This window comes from Artibeus jamaicensis, unplaced genomic scaffold, assembly GCF_021234435.1.
Source record: "Artibeus jamaicensis isolate MK-2021 breed Jamaican fruit bat unplaced genomic scaffold, CSHL_Jam_final contig_490, whole genome shotgun sequence".
Classification (NCBI taxonomy): domain Eukaryota; kingdom Metazoa; phylum Chordata; class Mammalia; order Chiroptera; family Phyllostomidae; genus Artibeus; species Artibeus jamaicensis.
The window spans coordinates 22,645,845-22,669,434 of NW_026521861.1; the positions used below are offsets into that span (position 1 = coordinate 22,645,845).

At 65.9% G+C, this 23,590-nt stretch overlaps 1 protein-coding gene across 1 annotated transcript; it reads left to right on the forward strand.

Annotated features, from left to right (window-relative positions):
- Nucleotides 1-6,257: 6,257 nt before the first annotated feature.
- ADGRA1 (adhesion G protein-coupled receptor A1) lies at nt 6,258-23,355 on the forward strand. The gene is made up of 7 exons (XM_037159097.2): nt 6,258-7,367; nt 7,954-8,151; nt 13,266-13,393; nt 14,369-14,492; nt 18,071-18,216; nt 20,357-20,455; nt 21,393-23,355. The coding sequence occupies exons 2-7, from the start codon at nt 8,149-8,151 to the stop codon at nt 22,591-22,593; spliced, it is 1,701 nt and encodes a 566-aa protein (XP_037014992.2). The 5' UTR covers nt 6,258-7,367; nt 7,954-8,148; the 3' UTR covers nt 22,594-23,355.
- The last annotated feature ends 235 nt before the right edge of the window (nt 23,356-23,590 follow it).

Sequence of the window (23,590 nt, forward strand, 5' to 3'; positions counted from 1 at the left end):
GTGTGGGTCCCGTGGCTCCGTGGCCGGGGTGGGGAACAGGCTCACCCTTTCTGGGTGCACAGGACACCTCGTTCTCTGGCACCTCCCTGGGAAAAATGTGCCCTGCATTTGGCCCCTCTGGGTGTGTCCTCGGGTCTCTGACTGCAGCGCGTCCGGCAAACTGAGTCCCGTCTCCACGGAGATTCGGGTTGTGATGGGAACTGCATCACTTTCCTCCTGAGGTGTTGCCGGCACAAGAGCCTCACTGCATCGCAGCGAGACCGCTCCCAGTCATCTGGAAAGCACTGTCCAGCCACAGCAGGAGCGTGGCTGCAGTCTGTGTCCATTGGTCCCGGGGAAGACACCCAGGCGGCTGTCCTTGCAGCCCCTCTGGGTGCCAGCGGGCCCTGTGGGTCTGAGCCCAGGGCCGTTTCCTGTTTTCAGAGGCTATGGGCGTCCAGGCGATTCACCCTTTTAATTAACTCACGTGACTGCAGCCTTCCCCAGCCGAGTGGGGCTCCGCGGCCACTGGAGCCGCCTGGCACGTGGCTGAGGCCAGCACGGCTGGTTTTTAATTATCGCAGAGCCCTTGTGCCTCTTCAAACCAAAACCAATAAACACACGGGCTCGTGGGGGAACCACACCAGTCCCCGCGCTGAGAGGGCCCGGCCGCCCGAGCTCCGGCCCCGGCCGCTCCAGCTCCCGCCCTGTGCCTGGTCTGTCCCCCCACCCCAGGGACCCGAAGCTGAAAGCGGAGAGGCTGGCCAGAGGGCTGCCCTGGAGGTCTGAACAGGGACTAGCCCACTGCCTGCCACACGCGCCCTCAACAGTTTGCTGAACCAGGAACAGAGAGAAATGGACTCGATCAAGTTGCATTTGCCAGAGGACGTAGCAACCACCCGGGGCAGCGAGACCTGGTCACTGCAGGATCCTGGTTAAAGGGCCAGCAGACGCGAGGCCGTCCTGGAGCACAGGCAGGAAGCTCACCCTGGACACCCTGCCGCCCCCGCCCCACCCCCACATCCCCGCCCCCGCCCTCGCCAGCAGAGGAGCCTGGACCCCTCACTCACCAGAGAACAGGGAGGGCCCAACCGACCCCATGGGGCACACCTCCCAGAAAGGGCCAACGGTCAGCACCCCGGTGTTGTGGGACTCAAGATCTCCACCTGGAAAGTGTCTTTGGCCAGTTGGGGTGCATCTGGGCTGGGCTCAGCCACTGTTAGAGCTCCTGGAGGCCGGGGCTGCGAGTGGCTGGACTTTGCCAAGGCCCTGCACCCCCCACGCCTCTCCAGCGTCCCCACGGCCTCACTCCCTCCCAGCCGTTCCTCTGCCTGAGCCTGGGGGCGGCTCCCATGGCACCTGAGGACATTCCCCCCGCTGGCCTTTGAGGGGTCCAGCGAGCTGGCCCGAGTCCTGCTGCAGACACACCAGCTCTGCTCGCCCCAGCCCGTCCGCCACAGCCTCTCTCCCTTGTCCTTCAAGGCACGGCTCAAAGGCAGCCTCCCCAGGAAGCTCTGCTGCCTGTGCCTGCTCCGCTTTGCAAGTCCCAGAAGGTGCGGGATGAGCCTGGGCCGCCCTCGCGCACGAGGACCATGCTGGCCCTCGGAGCAGGTTCGGAGAACACGGCTCCTCCGCTCACACAGTGTGCTCAGGCCCATGCAGAGACCTCCCCGCCACCCAGTCTCTCAAGGAGACTCAGCCCTCTGATGAGGGGGAGCTGCCTGCTTGGGGGGTGGGGGGGGGAATGAGTCTGTCACCATGGAAACCACTGACAGTGAAATCCAGATGTGTGTTTGGGTGGCATCCATCACCGCTAAGCAGACAAATCACAGTGAGATCCCGTCACCAAGAACATGGGACCAGACAGGCACATGGACGGCTGGGGTCCTCAGGGACGGGCAGGTGGACCTCGTCTGCTGGGGGCCAGTCAGCCAAGGACAGCGAGGTCGGCTCCCCCAGAGCCCGGGCCAGGCCTCTCGGCTTCTTCCCCTGGACCCCTCCCAGCCCAGCCCCAGGGCCCCTCTCTCTCCTCCCTTCCTGCCGCTCCTTGTGACTGAGAGCCGGCCTGGCCCGGGCTCGACACCGGGAGTCGCAGGTCAGCAGCGCTGTGCAAAACACTGCTCAGCTGGAACAGGGAAGCCCCCGGCCTGACCCGGAAGCCCCAAGGCATTCGAGGGGCCTGAGGGGAGGGGGCGGCAGTTGAAGTGGAGGGGGAACCTGGGGGTTGGTGGAAACCGGGTTGGTGCAAGTATCCAAGCGAGCCCCGGGCCAGAGGTCTGTGGGGCGTGCCCAGGAGCTCGGTGCTCTGCTGAGGCCCCTGTCGGAGAGGGTGGCCCGAGGGGCTGCTCGGGGCGGTGGGAGTGGGCCCCCGTCCTGAGAAGTGGACTGCTCCCAGGGGCCGGAGTCCTCCCCAGTTTCCCAGCCCAGATGAGTTCCTGCCTCAGAGACACCTGAGCAGCGTCTCTGAGAGCACACCTACCGGAGGTGAGGTTGTCCAGGTGAGGTGGGGCAGGCCTCAGGTTAGAGACCTGCTGACGAGCCCTTTCCGAGGAAGGCCGGGACAAATTCTCGGAGAGTGTTGGAGAGAGGGGTCACAGAGTGTCCTTGCTGATGGGCATTGTCACATCCAGTGACCTAGTGACAGAGGACACAGGTAAACCTCCTTGCTGGAGGGAAGCTCTGGGAGCTGCTCTGGGTGAGTTTTTTGGGGGACAGGGGCCTGAACAGGCTGGGCATCATCGGGATGAACAGAGCCCCGGAGCTGGCAGCCAAGCCCCAGGCAGCCTCTGGGCCTGTGGACAGCAGCCAGGAGACCACATCAGTGACACTCACGGCCAAGGAGGTGGGGGGCAGGGGACCCATCACAGGAGCCTCGTCCTGGGCTTCGATGCAAAGGGCCACGTCCAGGAGGGTCCGTGCACCTGACCGAGCGGCACAGAGCTGTAGGGCCTCACTCACAGAACTCACACGCCCAGGCTTTGGGTTCCGTCTCCCGTGTCACAGCGTCTACCCAGAGCTGTTCCGCTGCAACGCAGGCCTCCACGTCGGCCCGCAGCCTCCCGGAGCCCCATTCTGGTCTCAGGACGGGGACTTGCTGACCCTCGGGCAGCAGGCAGGTGGCCAGAAGCAGGCTCCTGTACTCCTGACTTTTCCAGGCTGGAAACTGGTTCTGTGAACAGGGTCACTGTCACCTCTGTGTCACATCTTCTGGCACACGGTCCAGCTGCAGACTGCTGGGCCAGGGGCTTTGTCCAGTGTGTAGGAGGGGGTGGGGGTGGGCAGCACCAAGACAGCTCCGGGCAGCTGGCCTCCCGCGGTCCCTACTTGTCAGGCCTGGACACTGCCCTGCAGCCCCACCCTTGGGCTGTGGACACTGGGCCCCAGCCCATCCCCACACCCCTCAGGGCCCTTCCAGAGGAGGCCCAAGACCACTGCCCCCTCCCACAGGTTCAGCGCCTTGCACACCCAGCACCCATCACCGACTGGCCCTGCCTGGTCACTCACTGGCCCTCCCCAGCCCTTTCCCTGTGAGATGGAGGCCGAGGGCCTGGGGTCCGGGAGTTCCGAGGACCAAGAAGGGGAAGAGATGATGTGCTTTGTGGAAATGAAAGTGGAGCAACCACCTGGGAAAGGCCAGAAAAAACAGAGTGGGGACACGCTGGGCATTCAGAGTGTCTTGTGTGTGCCCTCTGGTCCTCCCCTTCCAAGTGTCTTCTCACAGTGGCCCTTCCGCTGGGTCCTGAAGGTGACAGAGGGGGCCAGGCCTCCAGGTGCCCCGGAAGGTGGAGGTCTAGGGCGAGCAGTGGCCACTCAGAGACAGAGAGGGGTCCCCGGGAAACCCACTCGCCGAGCAGTCGCTGCTCCGCCCAGGCCCAGTCGGACCCCAAGGTCCATGCAGCCCCGACCCACAGGGCCCGCACCTCTGGCCCTGAGCCTGGGTGTGCACACAGGCCCCAGACACAGCCTTTCGGACCAGGCCCACCTGAGACTCGCCTTCTGCACGGGGCTCAAAAGCACCAAACGGTGACATTTACTGCCAATGGTCGGCGAGAAGCTGCACGAAATACCCCCATGACCTCCCCGTGACCTTGGACAGCAGTCTGGCTTCTCCTGGGGCCAAAGGAGCACTTTGCAAGCACGAGGGCCTCTTCAGAACATTCTAAGTTTGTTAATTTTATTATTTGGTTCCAAGCTAGGCTTTCACCTCAGGGCTGAGTGCACCCGTTGGCATGAATCTCTGTGAGAAAACGGTCTGCACAAATTCAAACTGACACCACGGGGCGGGTGGGGAGGGAAAGAGAGGGAGCACACGGCTGGTTGCCATGGCAATCGGAGACCCAGCTTCAGCTCCACTCCGGGAGCGGTGGAGCCGCGCAAATGCGGAGGCCGGCTGCGTCCCCTGCCCTCCGGGCCAGGCTGCACACGGGCGGCAGGGCCACCTCCAGCGCACGGGGCTTCTCCTGCATTCAGGGGCTCAGCTTCCCACGCAGGGGCTGCAGACGAGGCAAGTCCAGAGCTCTCTGGTCAGAGGAGAGGCCCGTCCAGCCCGAGACGTCCACAGCCCAACAGAGGCCGTTCTCGTTCCAGAGACGGTGCATTTTCTGCGAGCTCCTTGAGTGCACATTCTGGGGGCCACACGCTCCCCGGGAGACAGGAGAGGGGGCCCCCAGCTTCCCCGAGCCATGCCGCAACAGCGGACAGCTCCGCCTCAGTGCTGAGCACCCCCGACTAGGGTCTGACCTTCGGTTCCCTTCACCGAGAGGCCAGCATCCTGCCTCGGATGTCTCCGGTTCACCGCCGACGGGCACCACAGTGTCGAGGCTTCGGCAGGGAGTCCGGGACACAGGAGGTGCCCCAAAGCTGGCCTTCCTGAGGGGAAGCAGAGACCCAGGGTCCCAGAAGGGACCGAGGGACCGAAGGCGGCAGCAGGCACCACTTTCCTGGGATGAAGCGAGTCTTTTCTTCGAGTCCCACTGCAGGCTTGTCACACAGGGGCCATCATGTCCTACACACCTTCTTCCCTTCAAAGAGGAGTCTGTGCATCGGGAGGGTGGGCAGGTGCTGCTGCCCCTGCAGCCGACTCCAAGCTCCAGAAAGCAGAGGCTTCCTCCACAAGCTGGGGGAGCGGAGCACAGGCTCAGGGGCCATGCGCCCACAATTTCCACAGCTGCACCGGGCCAGGGCGCCTGGCCAAGGGTGTGTTCCCATCACAAAGCACAGCACCTGTGACTTCCCAGACTTGTCACGCCAAATGGGGTCCCTCTGAGTTCTCTGAGCTGGATGAAGATCTGAGGCCCCCGGCACCCTGTGCGTCCCCACACAGGATGCACCAAGACCAGGTGGGCTTCACAGAACAGCAGCAAAGGGCAAGGAGGCCCATCCGAGGGTGACACTCTAACCAGGCAGCCAGCAAGATGGCCCACAGCTCTGTGCCTCAGTTTCCCATACCACAGGGGCACTGCTCTCGCTGAGCACAGAGCCCCGCCTGCTCCCTGAGGTTGTGCGAGAAGATGAAGCCCCCGGTCCCCCCGCCAGCCCCAGAGCCCGGGGTTGGAGCAGATGCCCCTCCGTGACAGCTCCCAGACCTGGGGACCCAGGAGCCAAGAGCCAGGAGGGGCTGGTGGGACAGCTGCGAGTGGCAGGGCTGCTGGCCCGGGAGCCAAAGGCCACAGACACAGCTCCTCGGATGGAGGGTCCTCGACGGGCCACAGCACAGCCGGCTCTTCCCGAAGGACACCCCACTTTCGCCCAGGTCACCCCTGGAACTCAGGGTGCCAGCCTCCCCCGGGGCCCCCTGTGCCCCCCACCAGGGCCTGAGGGGTCCGGAACTCGGCCTCCGCATTCGGGCGCACTGCGCAGCACAGAACTCGGGACATCCGGTGTGATTTCAGCCCCCGGCTCCGAGGCCAGGACAATCACTGACTCCTGGGAGAGGCTCAGGGACAGGGCCTGAGGCCCCACACCAGGCAAAGGGGACAGTGGGTGATGGCAATGGCCCCACATACCTCCCCTCCCCCAGCCCCTGCCGCTATCCTGGGGAGCTGGGGGCCCTGGGCTCTTCACCTCATTTTCCTGCATCTCTGTCCTGGGAGACCTTCGGGCAGCGATGGGCTGACCCGACCCCACCTCCACCCTGTGACCCCATCCTGGGCACAAGCACCGTGGGGCTCACCCCAGCCTGGGGGATTCTGGGCAGAAACCCCAGTTCAGGGTGAGTCTCCCACCTCCCTCCCCCCACCTCTTGTCGCTGGCCCCAGGCCCCCGGGAGCCCACTGCAGCCCACAGGTCTGGCAAGCAAGCCCAGGAGGCAGGTGGGTCTCTGACCCCCACTCTGACGACCACTGCCTGGCACCTAGAAGCCACTTCCTCCCCGGGGTCCACGCCCCTCACCCTCTAGGCAGAGCCTGCCGAGGAGTCCTGGGGGTCTCTCATCACTTTACCCTTAATGACACCCTTAAAATAGGGCCCCTCCAAATCCAGGGCCACAGGGACCTGGGGACTGCTGAGCAGTCACAGCCCAGGAGACTGAAGGAACAAGGGACCGGCTCCCCCCACCAGGTTCCCAGGAGCCAAGCCAAGGCCAGACCCCTGGGAGCGCAGGCCGGTCAACCTCCGGCCGCTGCCTGTGCTCCCCACTCTGGCCTGCCGGGGCCTGGGACCTGGCTGAGCCGGGGGTGCCAAGGGCCTTTTCTGCCCAGCGCCGGGCGCCCGCAGGGCCACCCTGCTGACTCACGCAGGGACGGGCTCCTGGTGGGTTCGCCTCTGTCTGCACATGTTTGGGTTCGTGATGCTGTGACACAGGGACTGTGAAAACCCCTCTCGGAGCGGTTTCCTGCCCGCATTTCTGTCTGGGGGCCCTGCAAACACCGCACCACGCCGGGAAGACACACCCGTGGTGCCCCTGCCTCCGTGCAGGGGGCCCTCCTCACGTGAGCTGTGCGGCCGCTGGGAGCGAGGCAGAGCCTGGCCGGTTGTCTCTTTAAATCGGCTCTGCAGCCTGTGATGGGCGCGGGAAGAACCACTCCCAGCCTGCGGCAGGGAGCCGGCCACAGCGCCGCCATCCACCTCCCCCATCCCCATGGTTACGGCTCCTGCTTCCCGCCGGTCCCCCGTCCCTGGCTGTCGCCCGCGGAAGCCGGCGCAGTGGCGGTGGCTGGCATTCCTCGCCTGCGCTCTGGAAGCTGCGTGCTGAGAATCTCGCTGCATGTCCGCCCGTCCTGGCTCTGACTCACGTCTCCCGGCCGCAGCCCTGCAATCTGTTGATCGCCTGCGCGCCCAGCGCACGGGCCCCGGGCATGGAGACCTGCTCCACGGCACGGCGAGCTCACCTCAGCTCCCGGGCAACAGGCGCAGCGCCGCTGCCGCTCTGGCTGTTTTTGCCAAAATAGGTGAGAAGTGGGGCTTCCTGTCTCGGGGTCTGAGCGGCGGGTGGGCCCCAGCGGGGAAGCGGGAGGAGATGGGGGAGGTGAGGCTCTGGCTCCCACATCGGTGCCAACCCAGTGAGGTGGCTCCTGCTCTTGGAAATGCAGGTTCCGAGTAACTTTGGGGGAAGCTGAGGGCGGGGGGGCCACAGCCAAAATCTGGGTCTGTGGGGTGGGGGCCGCCAGCCCCTGAGTCCGGCCGTGTCCTCTGCCCAGGGCTGGCTGTTCTTCAGGAGATTAATTCAAGGTTTACGGATGCTCGTGAGTGAATCGGACAGGCAGTTGCCCGGCTCTGTGAGTTCAGTGTCCCGGGCTGGGCACCGAGCAGGGGCTGGTTTTTAAATATGGAGAAGGAAGTTCTCCCTGGGGGGAGCCGTGCACTCAGCCCCCCTGCCCCGGTCGTTCCCATCAGCCTCCGAGTGCCCCTCACAGATGGAGTCCGGAGTCAGAGTCTACAGGCCGGCTGGGCTGAGAACGGCCAGGACGGGCCCTGCCCTGGGGTGGGGGCAGCAGGAAGACCCTCCCCTGCCCTGACCAGGCCCTGTCTTTGCAGGTGGGTCCACTCTCACCCGCCCCACCAGAGTTGCCCTGAGGCCCGTGGCCCAGGGCTTGCCCCACTGGCTGCTGCTCCGGACCTTGACCTTCTGGACAGCCATGGAGGCTGGCAGGGAGAAAGGCGCAACCTAGTCGGCCGGCGGCGACACCTTCTACCTCCACGGCGCTCGCCCTTCAGCAACTTCGCGTGCTCATGGTGAGTCCACACTCACGGGCGCCGGGCCAGGGCCATGCCGAGGGCAGCACCCTGCACAGAGAGGCCCAGGCAGGGCCAGTGAGTGGTCGGGTGGTCAGCCGGCAGGCAGCGGGGCACAGGCCGGTCCTGTCCCCAAGGGTCCTGGGGGGCGGGGCGGCCACTTGTCCCCGCCGCCCGCCCGGCTGCTCGGCGAGGGCCATATTAATTAGTGGATGGCGAGCCGCAAGGTTGAATCACGTCGTCTTCAGCGGAGGAGACTTCCGCCCCACGCCCCCGTCCCCTTCCGATCCCGGGAGCACCTTCCTGGCCCCGGGCCCGGGCCCCTCCCACTGCAGCCCTGCCCACTCCTTCCCTGCAGAAAGTTGGCAGGACCCCAGGCGAACGTGGGTGGGCTTCGGCGGCACGCATAGCAAACACGGGGGTGTTTCTCTCACCAGCAAAGGGGGGCCTGTGAGGGGCTCGTCCCCCAGACTCCTGTGCGACTGGCTGTAGGGCTGCCAGTTCGGACTCCGGAAGGTTGAGGGCCGAGTGAACGATGCATTGTGTGTGTGAGGGCAGCGGCAGTGCGCGTGCGGGGAATGCTGATGGCCGGAGGACAGGGTGGCCAGCAGCAGCCACGGACCCTGACAGTGAGCCCCAACCAGACGCGGTGGTCCGAGACGCTCGTTCGTCTTCTCTTGATTGGAGATGCTGGAGCGAGAGCCATGCTTTCTGCCAGTGTCACTCACAGGCTTCGGGGGCTGGAAGGACGCCAAGCCCTCGCCTCCCTAACGGCAGAGAGGCTGCGTGTTCTGGGCACAGGCCGCTCCTGGCAGAGGCCGGCGGCCCGCCCGCCCCCCGCCCCTGGCGTGCACTTGTTGCCGTGTGGCCTCCCCACAGCAGAATCCCAAGCTCTCCCTCCTCCGAGGTGGGTCCCATGGGCAACATGGAGCCCGTGGCTGGTGGAGGAGAGGTGACCCAGCAGGAGCTCCAGGGCCACCGCGGGGCCCGCTGCCCACCGGCCCCCCCGAGCTCTTCTCCGTTCCCGGGACTGGTGCACGCGCCGCCCGCTCGGCTGTGCCCACGGAGATGGGGCTGCAGCGCTGTGCGGGGCACTGTCCTAACAAACGACGGTTGCCCTGGGGAGAGTTCCTGAACAAAACGGACCCGGCCGGCCCTCCCTGCGGGACAGTCAGGTGCGAGCCCTTCCCTGTGTGCGTCTGAGACCCAGGGGCACAGGAGGGAAGCCCGAGGGCCTGGCTGGTGAGGGGCCCGCCCCTGCCTGCCCCAGGCTGCCGCCCTGCTGACCCCTGTGGTCGGCAAGCTGCCTCTGGACCCCGAGTCTCCACAGCCACCCACTGAAGCCCAGCTGTGCTGACCTCCAAGCGTCCCGGGGCAGCCTCCTTTCGGGATGTGCTGCCTGGCGCTCGGGCGAGGTCTGGACACCCAGGCGCTGCCCCGAGGAGGCCTGTGTCTGGCACCTGAGGCCCCGGCCACCACCGCCCCACTTTCATCCCAACGGTTAGGAAATGGAGCCCTTCCACGTCCCTGCCCTTCACGGTCGGGGTTGAAATGCGGGCAGGCTCCAGGCAGGCCCTCGGGGACCGCCCCTCCTCTGATAAAGGACCGTCTGGGCCCCAGCACTTTCTCTGCCTCCTTCCGGAGCCGCGTCGGTGGCCCAGCCCTGGTGCTGTGGGTGGGGCCAGGCTGCAGGGAGAGGCCTGGCACAGGTGCTGCGGCCACCTGCTCTCACCTCCGGGCACGGTCACATCGGGTCGCACTGAGGGTGAGCTCCTGTCCCCAACCTGCCAGCTCCAATGGCACAAAGGACACTCCGTCCATCCCGGGTGATCCTGGCTCAGGAGGCACCGCAGCAGCAGGGCAGGGCTCCCGTTCGTACCCCAGCAGAGCCCCTGAGTGCTGTGACTTTGGGGCTCAGGGTCAGGGTCAGGGCCCCGAAGCCAGGACAGGGCAGAGGCCAGCTCCTGCCCAGCCAGGCTTGGAGTGGAGACACACAGCAGGCTCCCGATACCCTTTTCCCCACAGAAGCGCCCCATTCAAAAAGGGACTTACAACTCCTGAAGAGACCGGGGTCGAAGCCAGGCAGGGCATCCGTGAGGCCACTGAGGGAACTGCAGGACTTCTGAGCCGCTCAGGCCCTGGGCCCAGTGCCACCCAGGACGCTCCAGCTCTGAGTCGGCCACAGTCTGTCCACCTGTGCGTCCACCCCACGCCCCCTGCCAGGCTGAGCCCAGGGCCCCCAGCCTCGCCCGCAGGCCGTCCTGCCTGCCGCGAACACGAGAGAAACCCCTGTGAGGGCTTCCTGTTGGCTGCCTGTAATCCCGCCCAGTTTCCACTCTTCCAGATGCTCCTAAAACCACCCTCATCTCACAGTTCGGGAGTGTCACCCACGAGTCATCCCCTTACTGTGACCAACGCTAGGCAGGTGATGCGGGGCCCAGCAGGAAGGCCCGGGGCGCTGCTCAGGGGTCTGTCTCAGCAGCCGGAGAGCCCACACGCCCCTCAAAAGGAAACCACAGCAAGCGTGTAAATGCAGCATCCGATTAGGGTGATCTGTGCTCTGAACCAGTGAATTACTGATCCTTTTCCTCTGCTTTTCCCAGGGACACTTTGATGAAAGGTTGACAGATCAATAAGATGCAATTACCATTAAAAAGGGACACCAGGCTCTAAGGAAATCAGTCTCAGTCGACTGTGAGGAAGGGGGTCTGTGTCCCCCAGCTGGCCGGGCCCCTTCTCCCGTGTCACTCGCAGCTAAAGGGTGACGTTTTGCTCAGACAAGTGACATGCAACCCGACTGATGGCCCCCTTCCTGTTGTTCTTACGTCCTGATTGATGTGATTTGCGGGACATACGAGAAAACACGTGCGAGTAACATAATGTTACGTGAAAGGAAGTTATGCCACCCGACCCGGGAACTCAGACAAACACACCACCAGGCCCTCTGTGGGGCCAGAGGGGGGCCCCCCAGCCCCCACTTCCACCCCGGGGCTCCCAGCCCTTCAGCCGTGAGGTCCGGGCTCCACCCAGGCTCGTTGCCCTGATGGGCCCACTGGGGCGGTGGCCTCAGGGACTCACCCCAGACGTCAGCCCAGAGCTGCCGACCACCTAGGACAATCGTGAGGATTTGCTCGTGGGACGCTTACAAAGTAGACGCTTCCAAGAGGAACTCACACATGTGTGAACTTGGAAGTATAAAATATGTCTCTGTTTTGCATTTTAAATGTCACCTCTAAAAATGGAGAAAGGCACTCCGAGTCGGAGAAAAAAGCAAGCCAGGGCCAAAGGGAGCTGCCGGTGTCTTGTCCAACACCCGCTGTGGGTGCAGCTGCTCCGGCGGGGGGGTGGGGGGCACCTCCTGCTGACTCAGCACCGGGGGGCCTCAGGCTCGGGCCCGAGGAGGGGGAGGGGGAAGTGCCCGCTGCCGGGTGACTGCCTGGCCTGCAGCGGCGGCCTGGGCACGTCCCACCAAGACGACGTCCCTGAGTCTGGAACCGAGGCTCTGGGTGTTGGCCCGTCACTGGAAACCCCTCCTGGTTTCTTAGTTGGCTTCAGCAGGGGCCGGGTGGATGAGGCCGTGGGTGAGTCCTGGGCACGGCTGTGGTGCGAATCCAGGGCCTCGCCGAGCACGGCGCTGCCTCGGCGTGAGCGCCTGCTCTGCTCTGCGTGGCCCCCTCTCCACCACCACCCAGTGCCAGTCCCTGGGTCTGACGTCGGCGAGAAGCCACAGGCCTTGAAGGGAGCCGTGTGAGTCCCCCAGCATCACCGCCCAGCGGCAGTGCCCTGAGAAAGGCCTCGAGGGTGTGGGAGCCCCAGAGGGTGGGCACCGGCCATTCAGCTCAAGGACATGGATGTGGGTACTCTGGGCCGGGAAGAGCTGACCGGCCGTGGGGACCGTCACAGGCACACACGAGGCTTGTCGTGCTGGCCAGCTGGTGGCTGTCGTGGGAGGGAGGAGCCGTGGATTCCCACGAGGAGGGTGGCGGCTCAGGAGTTACCGGGAGACATCACCGCACCCGGCCCGACCCGATTCCTAAACCTGCTGGGAAGAAGCAGCGAGGGAACGGCACTGGAGCTCAATGGCAGGACTGGACCAGGCCTGAGCAGCCGCTGCCGAACCGTGACGAACGCCTGAGAAGTCCGGGTGCTGACGGGGGGTGTGTGGTCCCGCAGGCAACGCCCCACGCTGCTCCCTGAGGCCCATTAGGCTCCTCTTCTTCACCAACAGGCAGTTCTGCCCCCGGCACAGACGCCGTCCTCACACAGGCAAAGGGTCCCCGGGGCCGGATGGCAGGCCCGGCGGGTGTGAGGCCAAGTGGCCGTGGCCAGGCCTGTGGGCACGTGGTCGCCGACCCTCCTCGGGGCCCAGCATGGACGGTCCTCCCAGCTGGCCGCTGCTGCGGTGCCCATCCCCTTGGGGCTGGCTTCCCTTGGCCGTCTCCTACCTGAGCTCATGACTGGGTGGGGAGCCGGGCTGGCGGTCCCCGTGCGTCTGTTCAAGCCCCACATGGCCCTGACGGGGCCAGTGCCACTCATGTGCACCGGCCTTTTACACGCCCTCATCAGTGGACAGTTGGATGGAGCACGGTGCCACCATGGCATCCAGCCTGCCCTCCGCGGAGCATCCCAGCGCCCTCCCCAACCACGTCTGGTCATCACTGCATCTGGGCCAGGACGCTACTTCTGGCCTCAGTGGTGGACCAGGTCGCTCGGCTGTTAGCCCCTGCAGAAGCCCCTTGGCAACAGGGGCACTTACGTGAGGTCTCTCCGCTGTCATGGGGGCAGCCGATGGTGCTCAGTCACCAGGGAAATTCCCCGAGGGCTGTCAGAGCCCCGTGAAGACGGCCACGGAGCTGACCCTGAGGGCGACGCCACGCACAGGCCCACGAGGCCGTGGACCCCCCAGATAAGCACTCCCTGAGTGGGGTCTTGCCCGGCTGTGGCAGGGTGGCCCCCGCTGCCGAGACCCGGCCAAGGTCCCCTGATTCAGAAAATGCCTCGGGTGACATGCAGGGCGGGGTGAGGTGGGGCCTCAGGGAGAACCCCGTGGGTGGGCCACGCATGCAGCCTCCCGGCCGCGCCGCTCACACGGGCCTGCTCTGTGCTCCTTCCAGGATCTGAAGACCGTGCTCTCCCTGCCCCAGCACCCAGGGGAGTTCCTGCACCCCGTGGTGTACGCCTGCACGGCCGTCATGCTGCTCTGCCTCCTGGCCTCCGTCATCACCTACCTCGTGCACCGCAGGTGAGGCCCGCGTCGCCCCCCAGATGCAAACCCCAAAGTGAGACCCCCCACCCTCATGTAGCGAGCCGTCCCTGGAAAGCACATCACAGGTTGCTGGCCAGCCTGAGCCTGCCCGGCAGAGGGGGCCCTGCAGGTGGCAAGGGTGGCCGAGCGTCGGGGACAGCCAGGCCCACCCATTCCGGGCGTCCACGTGCCCGTCACATCTGGGACGTGAGTTCCTCCCGAGGCACAGCCTCCGCTCCGGCACCTGGGAGCCACACCCATGGGAAGTTGGCGTGGCCAGCAGACGCTAAGGCACTTCGGCATGTGCCTGTTTTTCTAGAACAGGGAGACCAGTCAGGTCTCTGCTGGCTGGGTGTCCTGGCCACCTCTGCCTCGGAGCAGGGAGATGACCCGGCCGAGTCCCTGTCACTCTATGGCACCCTGGGGGGGTCCAAGGAGGGGTCCCAGCCAAGTCAGGGTCTAGCCCACAACTCGAGTTGTGGGCAAAGCCTGGACCGTGGCACAACCACACAGCCACGGCCACGGGAAGAGGCTGTGGCTACAGGCATGGCTGTGAGCACGGGCCTGGCGACCTCAGGTGCAGCCACAGCCGGGGCAGCACCAGAGCCCGGGGGAGGCGTGCAGTCAGCCCCTGTCACGGCCTCCTCTGGAGGGACCAGACAACTGCTCAGAGAGGGAACAGGAGACCAGGGGTGCCTACTGCACCCCGCCGCTGTCACCATCTCGGTGACCGGACAGGTGTCCTCACCTGTCAATGGCCAGGTGGTGCGAGATTTCCCCCAAACCCTCCCAGCCCTCTTGTTCCAGGGGGATTTAACATCGAACCCCACCAGCCACACGGTCCGCCTGTCTTCCCCTCCACACGGACCTCGGGGTGTCTCTCTGCCCGGCTCCCACGGGAGCAGGCTGAGTGGGGAAAGGGCTGGGCCTCTGCGAGGGGCAGGTCCTGACTCTGCACCTGCGTGTCCGCAGCGCCATCCGGATCAGCCGCAAGGGCCGGCACACGCTCCTGAACTTCTGCCTGCACGCGGCCCTGACCTTCACCGTGTTTGCCGGCGGCATCAACCGCACTGCCTACCCCATCCTGTGCCAGGCGGTGAGTGCGGCTTGGGCCTTCCTTCCGCTGCAGGGGGGGGTGAGGCTCCTTGCCTCTCCCGCCGATCGGAGACCTGCGGTAGCTGTCTCGCTTGTGAGGTCAGTCAGGGCGTCTGCCCAGGTGCTTCTTGGGAAGGGGCGGCGAGGGGTCCAGTGGGCCCCTGGCACAGAGCCAGGTGAGTCTGGTGACTGCTCAGTGTTTGGTCACGTAAATGGTTTGTTTTCCACTCGAACCAGCCTGCACCCAGCCTGGGGTGCGAGGCTGACCAGACAGACGTTGCCTTCCCACAAACGGGGCTCGTCCAGAAGTTGGGGTGCACCCTGCAGGGCCTGGGGGGGCTACCTGCTGCCCCGTCCAGGTAAGACTTTAGGAGGCCAACGCCAAGACACTGTCACCAGCGGCTGCCACAGAGTCCAGGCCACAGTGACGTGTACGGAGGCCACAGAGGGGCTCCTGGCTGGCTCAGAAGAGGCCCCTCCACCATCTGGCAGTCAGGGAGGAGGCCCTGCCTCCCAGCCCCTGGCCCAGCCCACCTGCTCCCTTCAACCCCACACCCCAGGTGGACAGTGACCCCAGTAGACTTGACTCCAAGGTAGACAGTGACCCTGGGTAGACAGTCACCCTCAAGATGGATAGTCACCTCAGGTGGACAGTTACCTCCAAGGTGGACCGTGACCCCATGTGGACGGTCACACTGCTAGCACCCAGGCAGGGCCTGGGGAGGGCCGCCGCCCAGACCACAGAGCTCCCTGCGGGCTGCCCTCTTCGGCTCCTCCTGGCCCACGTGCAGGGAGCTCTCGCACCCACACGGATGGCCCGCTGTCCTCACAGCCGTGCCCCCGTGGGCTTGTTGCCTGATGCCGGGGGCAGGCAACTGCGGCCTCTGCACCTGAGCCCGTGTGTGTTGGCGCCGACCTGGGCCGCTGTCCGTCCGCAGGGGAAGGCCTGTCCGCCTCACCCTGGGCACTGGGGGGTGAGAAGCTGCTCCCGCAGGAGAGCCTCGGGGAAGACTCAGGCTGTGACTCCGGCTCCGCACATTTACCCACCCACCCGCCCGCCCACAAGCGCAGCCCCCGGCCCATAAGACAGGTCCCTGTCCCGAGCCTGGCGCCCTGGGGCCTGGACCCCTGGCCCCTGACAAAGAAGACGTTACTTCTCCACAAATCCATGCCAGGACCGGCGTCCAGCACAAACCTGGAAACCGGGATGAGGACGGCCAGCCTCCCCACACCTTTCCAGGGGGTGGAAACCGCTGAGGCAGGCGCCAGGGGATCCGACTTACGGTGCCGGCAGTGCGGCTGCGGCGTGGAGCATCCACATCTGCGCCCGGGCGCGCCCAGGGCCGGGCCCAGCGGGAGGAGCCACCTCCCCACTAAGACCCGGTCATCACAGCCCGAGGGGGCCCAGACCCCTGAAAACGCGGGAGCCGTCTGTGTCTGCCGGGCGTCCTCGTGGCCCCCCAGGGCCTGGCCGGTGCAGCAGGGGGCGTGGCCAGGGTGCGCAACCTGTGGCGGCAGCGCAGCCTGGAGGTGTCTGGAGAGGTGACATCAGTCAAGTTCACGCTGGTGTGAGAGCCACTCGGCCCCCTCGCAGTGGCGCCCTCTGGCACCCGAGAACCAGCTGGCCCTGACCTCTCCGCGACCTTCGCATCCATCTACAGAAATGCACTGGGGGCCTGCGGGTGCCGGGGGCGCAGCCAGGAGCAAGCCCTTCAGCCCCCGAGGTGGGGCTGCGCAGCGACCTGCCAGCGCTCAGACACACGGAACCAGCCAGGCTCAGGCCCGTCACCTCGGAGGGGACTGGGGGCCCAGGACGGGGTGGCGGCCACTTCGTGTGTCCCTTTGACGGGGTCACCGGGCACCCAGATGTGTGGAACATGACTCTGGGTGTGTCCGTGGCGGCGTTGGGGGCGAGTGAGCCGACGGCCCTCCCCAGACTGGTGGCCCCGTCCAGCCTGCTGGGGCCCGAACAGAATGAAATTCTGAGTGAGAAGCAGGTCCATCTCTGGCCTTTGGACACAGACAGGATGAATCACGCTGTCAGTCTCCGGGGTCTCCAGCAAGCTGACTGCAGGCCAGCCCCACCTGGACCAGGGACACCACACACGGCCCAGGAACCGGACACCAGACCCTGGCCACCTTCCCCGACGGTGCTGCCCAGGGCAACAGCAAATGAGGCACAAGAAGGGGTCTGAGCTCTGGATGGTGGAGAGAACAGGCGGTTGTTATAGCAACAAAAATGACCATGTGTCTCATTAAAGTGCGAAGCGACATCATGAACACAGACAAGCGGCAGCTTCATCTCCACAGCACACGTGTGTGTTTGCACCGCCCTGGGCCCGAGCGTGGAGTGGCGTGGAGCGCTGCCCAACAGCCCGGACACAGTCCCTGTGGCCCCGGGTGTGTCCAGCCTGCATCCAGGTTTCGGAGGCGGGGCTCTGCCGCTCGCCAGCCCTCAATATCCCCACTCGTGTGGCCGAGGCGCAGCTCAGCCCTTCGACACCCTCGCCTGCACCATGGGCTCCGCATGCTCTCCGCCCTCCTTGTCTCCACCCACCGCTGCGTCTCTGACTGCACTTGGGCACGAGGACGGCCACACTGTCGTCCCCTGGAGAGAAAGGCAGGCCGGCCCCCCTCCCTGCTGCTTCTCCTGGTGCCCAGCGTGCCCCTGAACTCTAGCACCACCCCCACCAACTCAGGGGTGAGGCCATGTGCGTGGGAAGAGTGCAAGGCCGAGGAAAAGGCTGGACTCGCCCACCCTAAACACAATTCAGGGACCTCCCAGGTTCTCATCGATTGCTGTGGAGTTTTCTCGTGAGCAGGCACAGAACTTTGCATCTGACGGGCAGTGCTGGTTTCTCCAGGGAACCTGTGTCCCCTACACACTGACGTCCTTCCAGTTACAGCCGCGTCCCACCCATCACCAAGCAACGCCAGGTTACCTTCAGGGGTCACTCGCTCTCTAGAGCCGCACGCGACAGAGCACGGGGTGTGTGATTAGCTAATGCAGTAAGTGTGGCCAAGGGACGCACCCAGCGCTGTTTCCATAGTAACAAGCACCTCCGGTTTGCAGGGAGTTAACTGCCCATTCATCCAGAAGATGCTGGTCTCACCAGCAGCCGACACAAGGCTCCAGCACCTGGGAGACGGTCCCCACGTGGACTCCATGGGGGGCGAGGGGCAGTGGGCACCTGCTCCCTGGGCTGGCAGAGCCCCGCCCCGGCCATGCCCACCACAGGGACACGCGCACTGGGGCCCCATGTGCAGGGTGTGTGCACATCCCTCAGGGTCACCCATGTAGCTGGCCCAGCGTGGACCACGCCTGGGGTGCTGTGCACGCAAGCAGCTCCGCCAGAGCGTTCAGCTGCTGAGTCAAGGCTTCCCTGCAGCCCAGAGCACGTCTCCCTGGTGCTCGGAGGCCCCTGGGAAGTGCAGCTTCTGCTAGAGCCAAGGACCCTGGTGCCCCTGTCACTGTGGAGCCACTGGCTGAGGACGAGGTGGGACCGGAGGCTGGACGGCTCGGCCTGCTGCCGGAGGGCAGAGCACTGGCAGGCAGCCGCTGACCGGTCTCCCCCGCAGGTGGGCATCGTGCTGCACTACTGCTCGCTCTGCGCCCTGCTGTGGATCGCTGTGACCGCCAGGAACATCTACAAGCAGGTCACCAAGAAGGCCCCGCCATGCCCCGGCGCAGACCGGCCGCCGTACTCCCGGCAGCCCCTGCTCAGGTACCCAGGCGCGTGCTCGCGCCCCCTGCCCCTGGGCTCCAGGAGCCCCAGCCCTCCACCTGTGCTGGGGGTGTCGGCCGAGTGTCTCACAGGAAAACTTGGGCGGAGGTCACCGTAGCCGGGGGTTGGGGGATTCCAGGGGGTGTCGGGGCGGGCAGTGGGCTGGGGACTGGGGCCTGGCCTGCGCATCTCGGGGCCAGTGCATCTCTCCAGGGCTGCTGAGCTCCACGCCATGGGGGGCCGTGGTGCAGACGTTCCAGGAAGTGGGATGGGGTGGGGGGGTCTTTGGTGGCCTCGGTCATGCACAGATCTCCGAGTTAAGACTCCTGCTTGTTATCTGGGGAAACCGAGGCAGTGCAGTGTCTGCAGTTGCTGTTTCAAGGAGACGGCCCTGGGCGCTTCATCTGGGGCTCACGGCGGCTTGGAAAGGGGCCTGGCTCCAGCCAGGCACCCAGCTGCTTTCCCAGGCCGGGGGGCTCTGGGTGCATGGGTGGTCCCATGAGAAGAAGCCACTGCCACAGTGGGGTGGGGGGTGTGGGCGCCTGGCCCCTAGGGCTGAGCTCTGTCTGGCTCTGAACTTGAAGGGCTCTCCACCCACACCCCCGGGTGCCCAACAGAGGACCCCGTTTGGAGGCAGATAACACAGGGCCCTGTGCTGTCTGTGGCACCGAGGTGACCCCCACCAGAGGGACCCTCACCTCATTTGGCTTTCAGATAAGTAGCCTCCGGGGCCTGTGGTGCGTGTGTGGGAGGCAGGGTTTCGTTACCTCATCTCCCCTCAGAGGCCCCAGGCCCCTGGATTTAAACAGCATCTCAGTGCCTGTCCTGGTCTGCAGCCAGTGACTGAAGGGTCGCCTGGATTTTTGATGAATGAGATGGAGGCCAGGGAGCACTGGGGTGCTTTCCTCTGTGACAGCTTCACCACGCCCCTAGCCACCCACGTGCCAAGGGCTCCTGGGCCTGGGGACCTCCAAGTCGGTTGTTCGGGACACACAGCCGCTGCCGCGGCCACCTCTGTGTCCTGAAGGCCCTCGTGTGGGCCAGGCGTGGGGCGTGTGGCACTGAGACCCCTGCAGCTCCCTATTGGTCTCAGTGTGCACTCGGTCCACAGGCGCCGACCGGCAGGGGCGGGGCAGGGGCGGGGCAGGGGCGGGGCAGGGACGTCACTCAGGCCTGCACCCAAGGCTGCTCTCTGCTGCCCTCTGCTGGCCTCCGCTGCCCTCTGCCCGGGAGGCCAGTGTGCTAGGTAGGCCCAGGGTTTCCCCAGGGAGACCAGAGGCTGGCGGCAGGGTGGGCATCCTCCCGGGCCCTCCAGGCACAGCAGCTACTCTTCCGGCTCAACCTAGAGGCATCTTTATTCGGGGGCAGCTCTTCCCACCGCCCATTGCAGCACCACCACCCCCGACCTGCTTCACACATACTTTTAAAACGTCAGGGAACGGGTATCTGCTGTGCCTGACCTGAGCAGGCTGTGGGCGGAGTGTCAGATTGAACTCCGTGTTCTGAGTGCAGGTGACCAGCAGATCTGGCTGCCGCCCAGGGGACCCCAGGACTGGGACCAGAAGGACCCAACCGGGGTCTGTTCCCTCTGGCGGGGGGGGGGGGGGGGGCCTGGGGCCGTGAGGCACGGAGGGAGGAGGAGCGAAGCCATAGGATGAGCTGAGACTGGGGTTTATCACACTCACAGGGAGGGGTCCCCATATGCCACGCAGGGCCCCTCTGGGCTGCTGGCGCCAGGGAATGTTGCTAGACGTTGGGAAGCAAACTAGATGGCAGGTATGAGGGCCAGGCCAGAGGGGGGGCCTTTCTCGGGGTCTCTGTGGAACGGGACGGCAAGGATCTGTGGACCCACTGGGGACCTTTGCCTCGGGAGTGTCCACACAGAGCCTGCCCCGCCCTCCAGCAGGAAAACCACACAGGGTGTCTGACCGGGGGGGCGGCGGGGGCATGGGCAGGGGCTGGGACTAGCCACGGGGGCATCCCTGCCAGCTCGGCCGCCCGGCCGCTGGTGCTGCCCTGGTGGGCGGCTGCTTGGCCAGGACCCCGGGGCAGAGCCTCCCACCTCGGCCCCGAAGCTGGGGCTATCCCTGGGGACACCGCTGGGTTCGAGGGGCAGTGAGCGGTCCCCTGCTGTCCGCAGGCTCTACCTCATCAGCGGCGGAGTTCCTTTCGTCATCTGTGGAGTCACGGCTGCCACCAACATCAAGAATTACGGCCCAGAGGATGAGGACGCAGCATAGTGAGTACAAGCACTGGGGGGAGGGGGCCCCAGGAGCGCCTCCCGGGTCCAGTTGCCCAGGCTTCGGGGCGCCCAGCAGACACAGCTGCTCGGGGGCAACAGACTGAAACAGCCCAGAAATGAGGTGGAGCCTTGCTGAGGCCACACAGGGAGGGACCAGGGCCACCTTGTGACTGTCCCCGGGCGTCCCTGTGCTCACAGTGCGAGATCTGGGTGTCCTAAGATGTCCCCCTCCCTGACAGACTCCGTTCCCCCAGCCTCTCTCCCTGGGCACCTGGGGCTGGTTCTGTGGGGGTGGGGGCCCGGGGACCAGCGACACCTGGCAGGAGAGCCAAGGTCAACAGAGCTGAGTCAGACCCCCCGGATGCCCACCCCCAGCTGCATGGCCCCAGACACTTCCCAGCACCCGCCCGCCCTCGAGCCCAAGGAGCACCAGCAACAGCCCCGGGTGGGTGGGCAGAGCCCCTTGCTCATCACCTCCCCACAGCTTGGCGCCTGGGAAGGCCAGTCTCGCCCCCAGGTTCTCAATAGCACCTTCCCCAGACCCTCGGGGCCCTTGAGATGCCCCCCCACCATCACTGGCTCCTGCTCTGCCCTCAGCCTCCCCCCAGGACTCACAGCCATTCCCTCCACAGCTCACCCCTCCTGGGGCCCAGCGGGCGAGGGGCAAAGAGACAGGAGAAAAGCAGCGGCACCGACAGTGGCTGGCACAGGACACGGTGGCACCCAGTGTGCACCCCATACTCCCCACCCCTGTGTGCTCTGACCTGGTGACCCAATGACCGTGTCATCGCTGCAGGGCCACGCTGTCGATGTCCTCCTTACTCCTGCACTCACTATGCAGAGTGTCCTCTGCCCCCGAGCTCAGGGACAGGGGACCCCACCCGTGAGGTGCCCTCCACGGCCCGGCCCGTGCTGACCAGCTCTCCCCCCACAGCTGCTGGATGGCCTGGGAGCCCAGCCTGGGTGCATTCTATGGGCCGGCGGCCTTCATCGCCCTCATCACCTGCGTACACTTCCTGGGCGCCCACGTGCAGATGCGACGCCACCCGGAGCGCCGGCACGAGCTCAGGGAGCGGGCGGAGGAGCAGCATCGGCTGGCAGGGCCAGAGGCTGCCCACGGCCCCAGGGCGCCCCCCGGGCGGCTGACCGCCGACGCCGGCGCAGCCCTGGCCGCCTCGCTGCTGCAGAATGAGCACTCGCTCGAGGCCCAGCTGCGGGCCGCGGCCTTCACGCTGTTCCTTTTCGCGGCCACATGGGCCTTTGGGGCACTGGCCGTGTCCCAAGGCCCCTTCCTGGACATGGTCTTCAGCTGCCTGTACGGCGCCTTCTGCGTGACGCTGGGACTCTTCGTGCTCATCCACCACTGTGCCAAGCGGGACGACGTGTGGCACTGCTGGTGGTCCTGCTGCCCCTCCCGCCGGGGCGCCCACCCTGCCCTGGACGCCAACGGGGACGCCTTGGGGCGCACCGCCTGCCTACAGGACTTGCCATGTTCTGGCAAGCCGCGGGGCTTCGGACACCCGCCGGCCGGCCACTGCAAGATGACCAACCTGCAGGCTGCCCAGGGCCACGTCAGCTGCCTGTCGCCGGCCACGCCCTGCTGCGCCAAAATGCACTGTGAGCAGCTGCTGGAGGACGCGGTCCTCGCGCACGAGGACGACGCCTGTGGGCACGACCCCCACCTGCACAGGTGCCTCCAGGGCAGGACGAAGCCGCACTACTTTGGCCGTCACCAGGCCGCCGCGGCGGAGCAGGAGTACGCCTACCACATCCCGTCCAGCCTGGACGGCAGCCCCACCAGCTCAGGCAGGGACAGCCCCCCCAGCTCACTCGAGGGCCCAGTGGGGACACACGGCCTGGCCTGCTGCGCCCAGGGCGACCCCTTCCCCTTGGTCAGCCAGCCTGAGGGGGGCCACGGCAGCCCCACACTATACGGCTGTGCCCCGAGGCCCGGCAGGGAGGGCGCCCGGGGGCCAGCCCACTTCGAGATGCTGCGAAGGACACAGTCCCTGCCCTTCGGGGGCCCCGGCCCGAACGGGATGCTCAAGGGCAACGAGTGTGAGGCGGGGCCCTACGGCGCCGACAGCACGGGCAACATCCGGACGGGGCCCTGGAAGAACGAGACGACCGTGTAGCCGGCACCCAGCCGCCCCAACAGGCGTCAGGACAGAGCAGGGACCCTCTGCCTCTCGGGGGCCAGGGGTGGGGACCACCACATGACACAGCCTCTCAGGAGCGGCTGACGCCCCCTGCTGACCCCTTGCCGTGAAGGACTACAGTGGGAACACACTTTGGGGGGCTGCTGCCTCCCCCAGCCCTGAGGCCTGACCAGCCGTCCATGCCCACAGCCACCGCTTTCCAAACACAGCCCCAGCCCCTCACCGCCCGGCCACACAACCACAGCAGCAGGCACCGTGCGTGTGTTCTAGCGTTCAACACGCGTGTTACATTTTCTTCTGGGTGGGCAGCCTGCAGACACAGGGGCGCCGGCTGGGCTCCGGGAGCAGGTCGCCCTCGGAGGGGCCGGGGGTCCACACTCTGCAAAGGCCCAAAGCCCCGTAACGAAGACAGACTTCCAAACCCAGTCCTGGGCAGGACTGGGTCCTGCTCCAACAGGGGCATTTGGGAAAAACGAAGTCCCCTGCCCCCCAAACCGGAGGGGCTGGCGTTCCCGTGAACGTGTGGGCCCAAGGCCAGACTCGGGATGAAAGGGCCCATGGGTCACCCCGGGGCAACAGCCTGGACGTCCGGCAGGCCGCCCTCCCTCCTCCTCCTTCTGGAACTGACACATGTAGACACGCATAACACACCTACATACATGCCACATGTGTGTCCACCCCTCCTGTGCCCACGTCACCACCACACAGGCACTTGGTACCTGGCGCACAGGCAGAGTAGCCGGGTGTTCCGTGCTCGGCCATCGCTGTGACTCTCGGCCGCGCTCTGCCATCCAGGTGGCTGACGTCACAGGAGAAGCACCTGCCTTCACACACACGGGTGGGGGGTGGGCGCAGAGCAAGCAGGTTGGGCGCCCTGGCTCCCACACTCGGCCTCGGAGCACCGGGAGCCCCACTTCCCAAGCCCGACAGGGGAGCTGTGGCTGAGCGTGGCGTCGGCACCCGCCGTGGACCT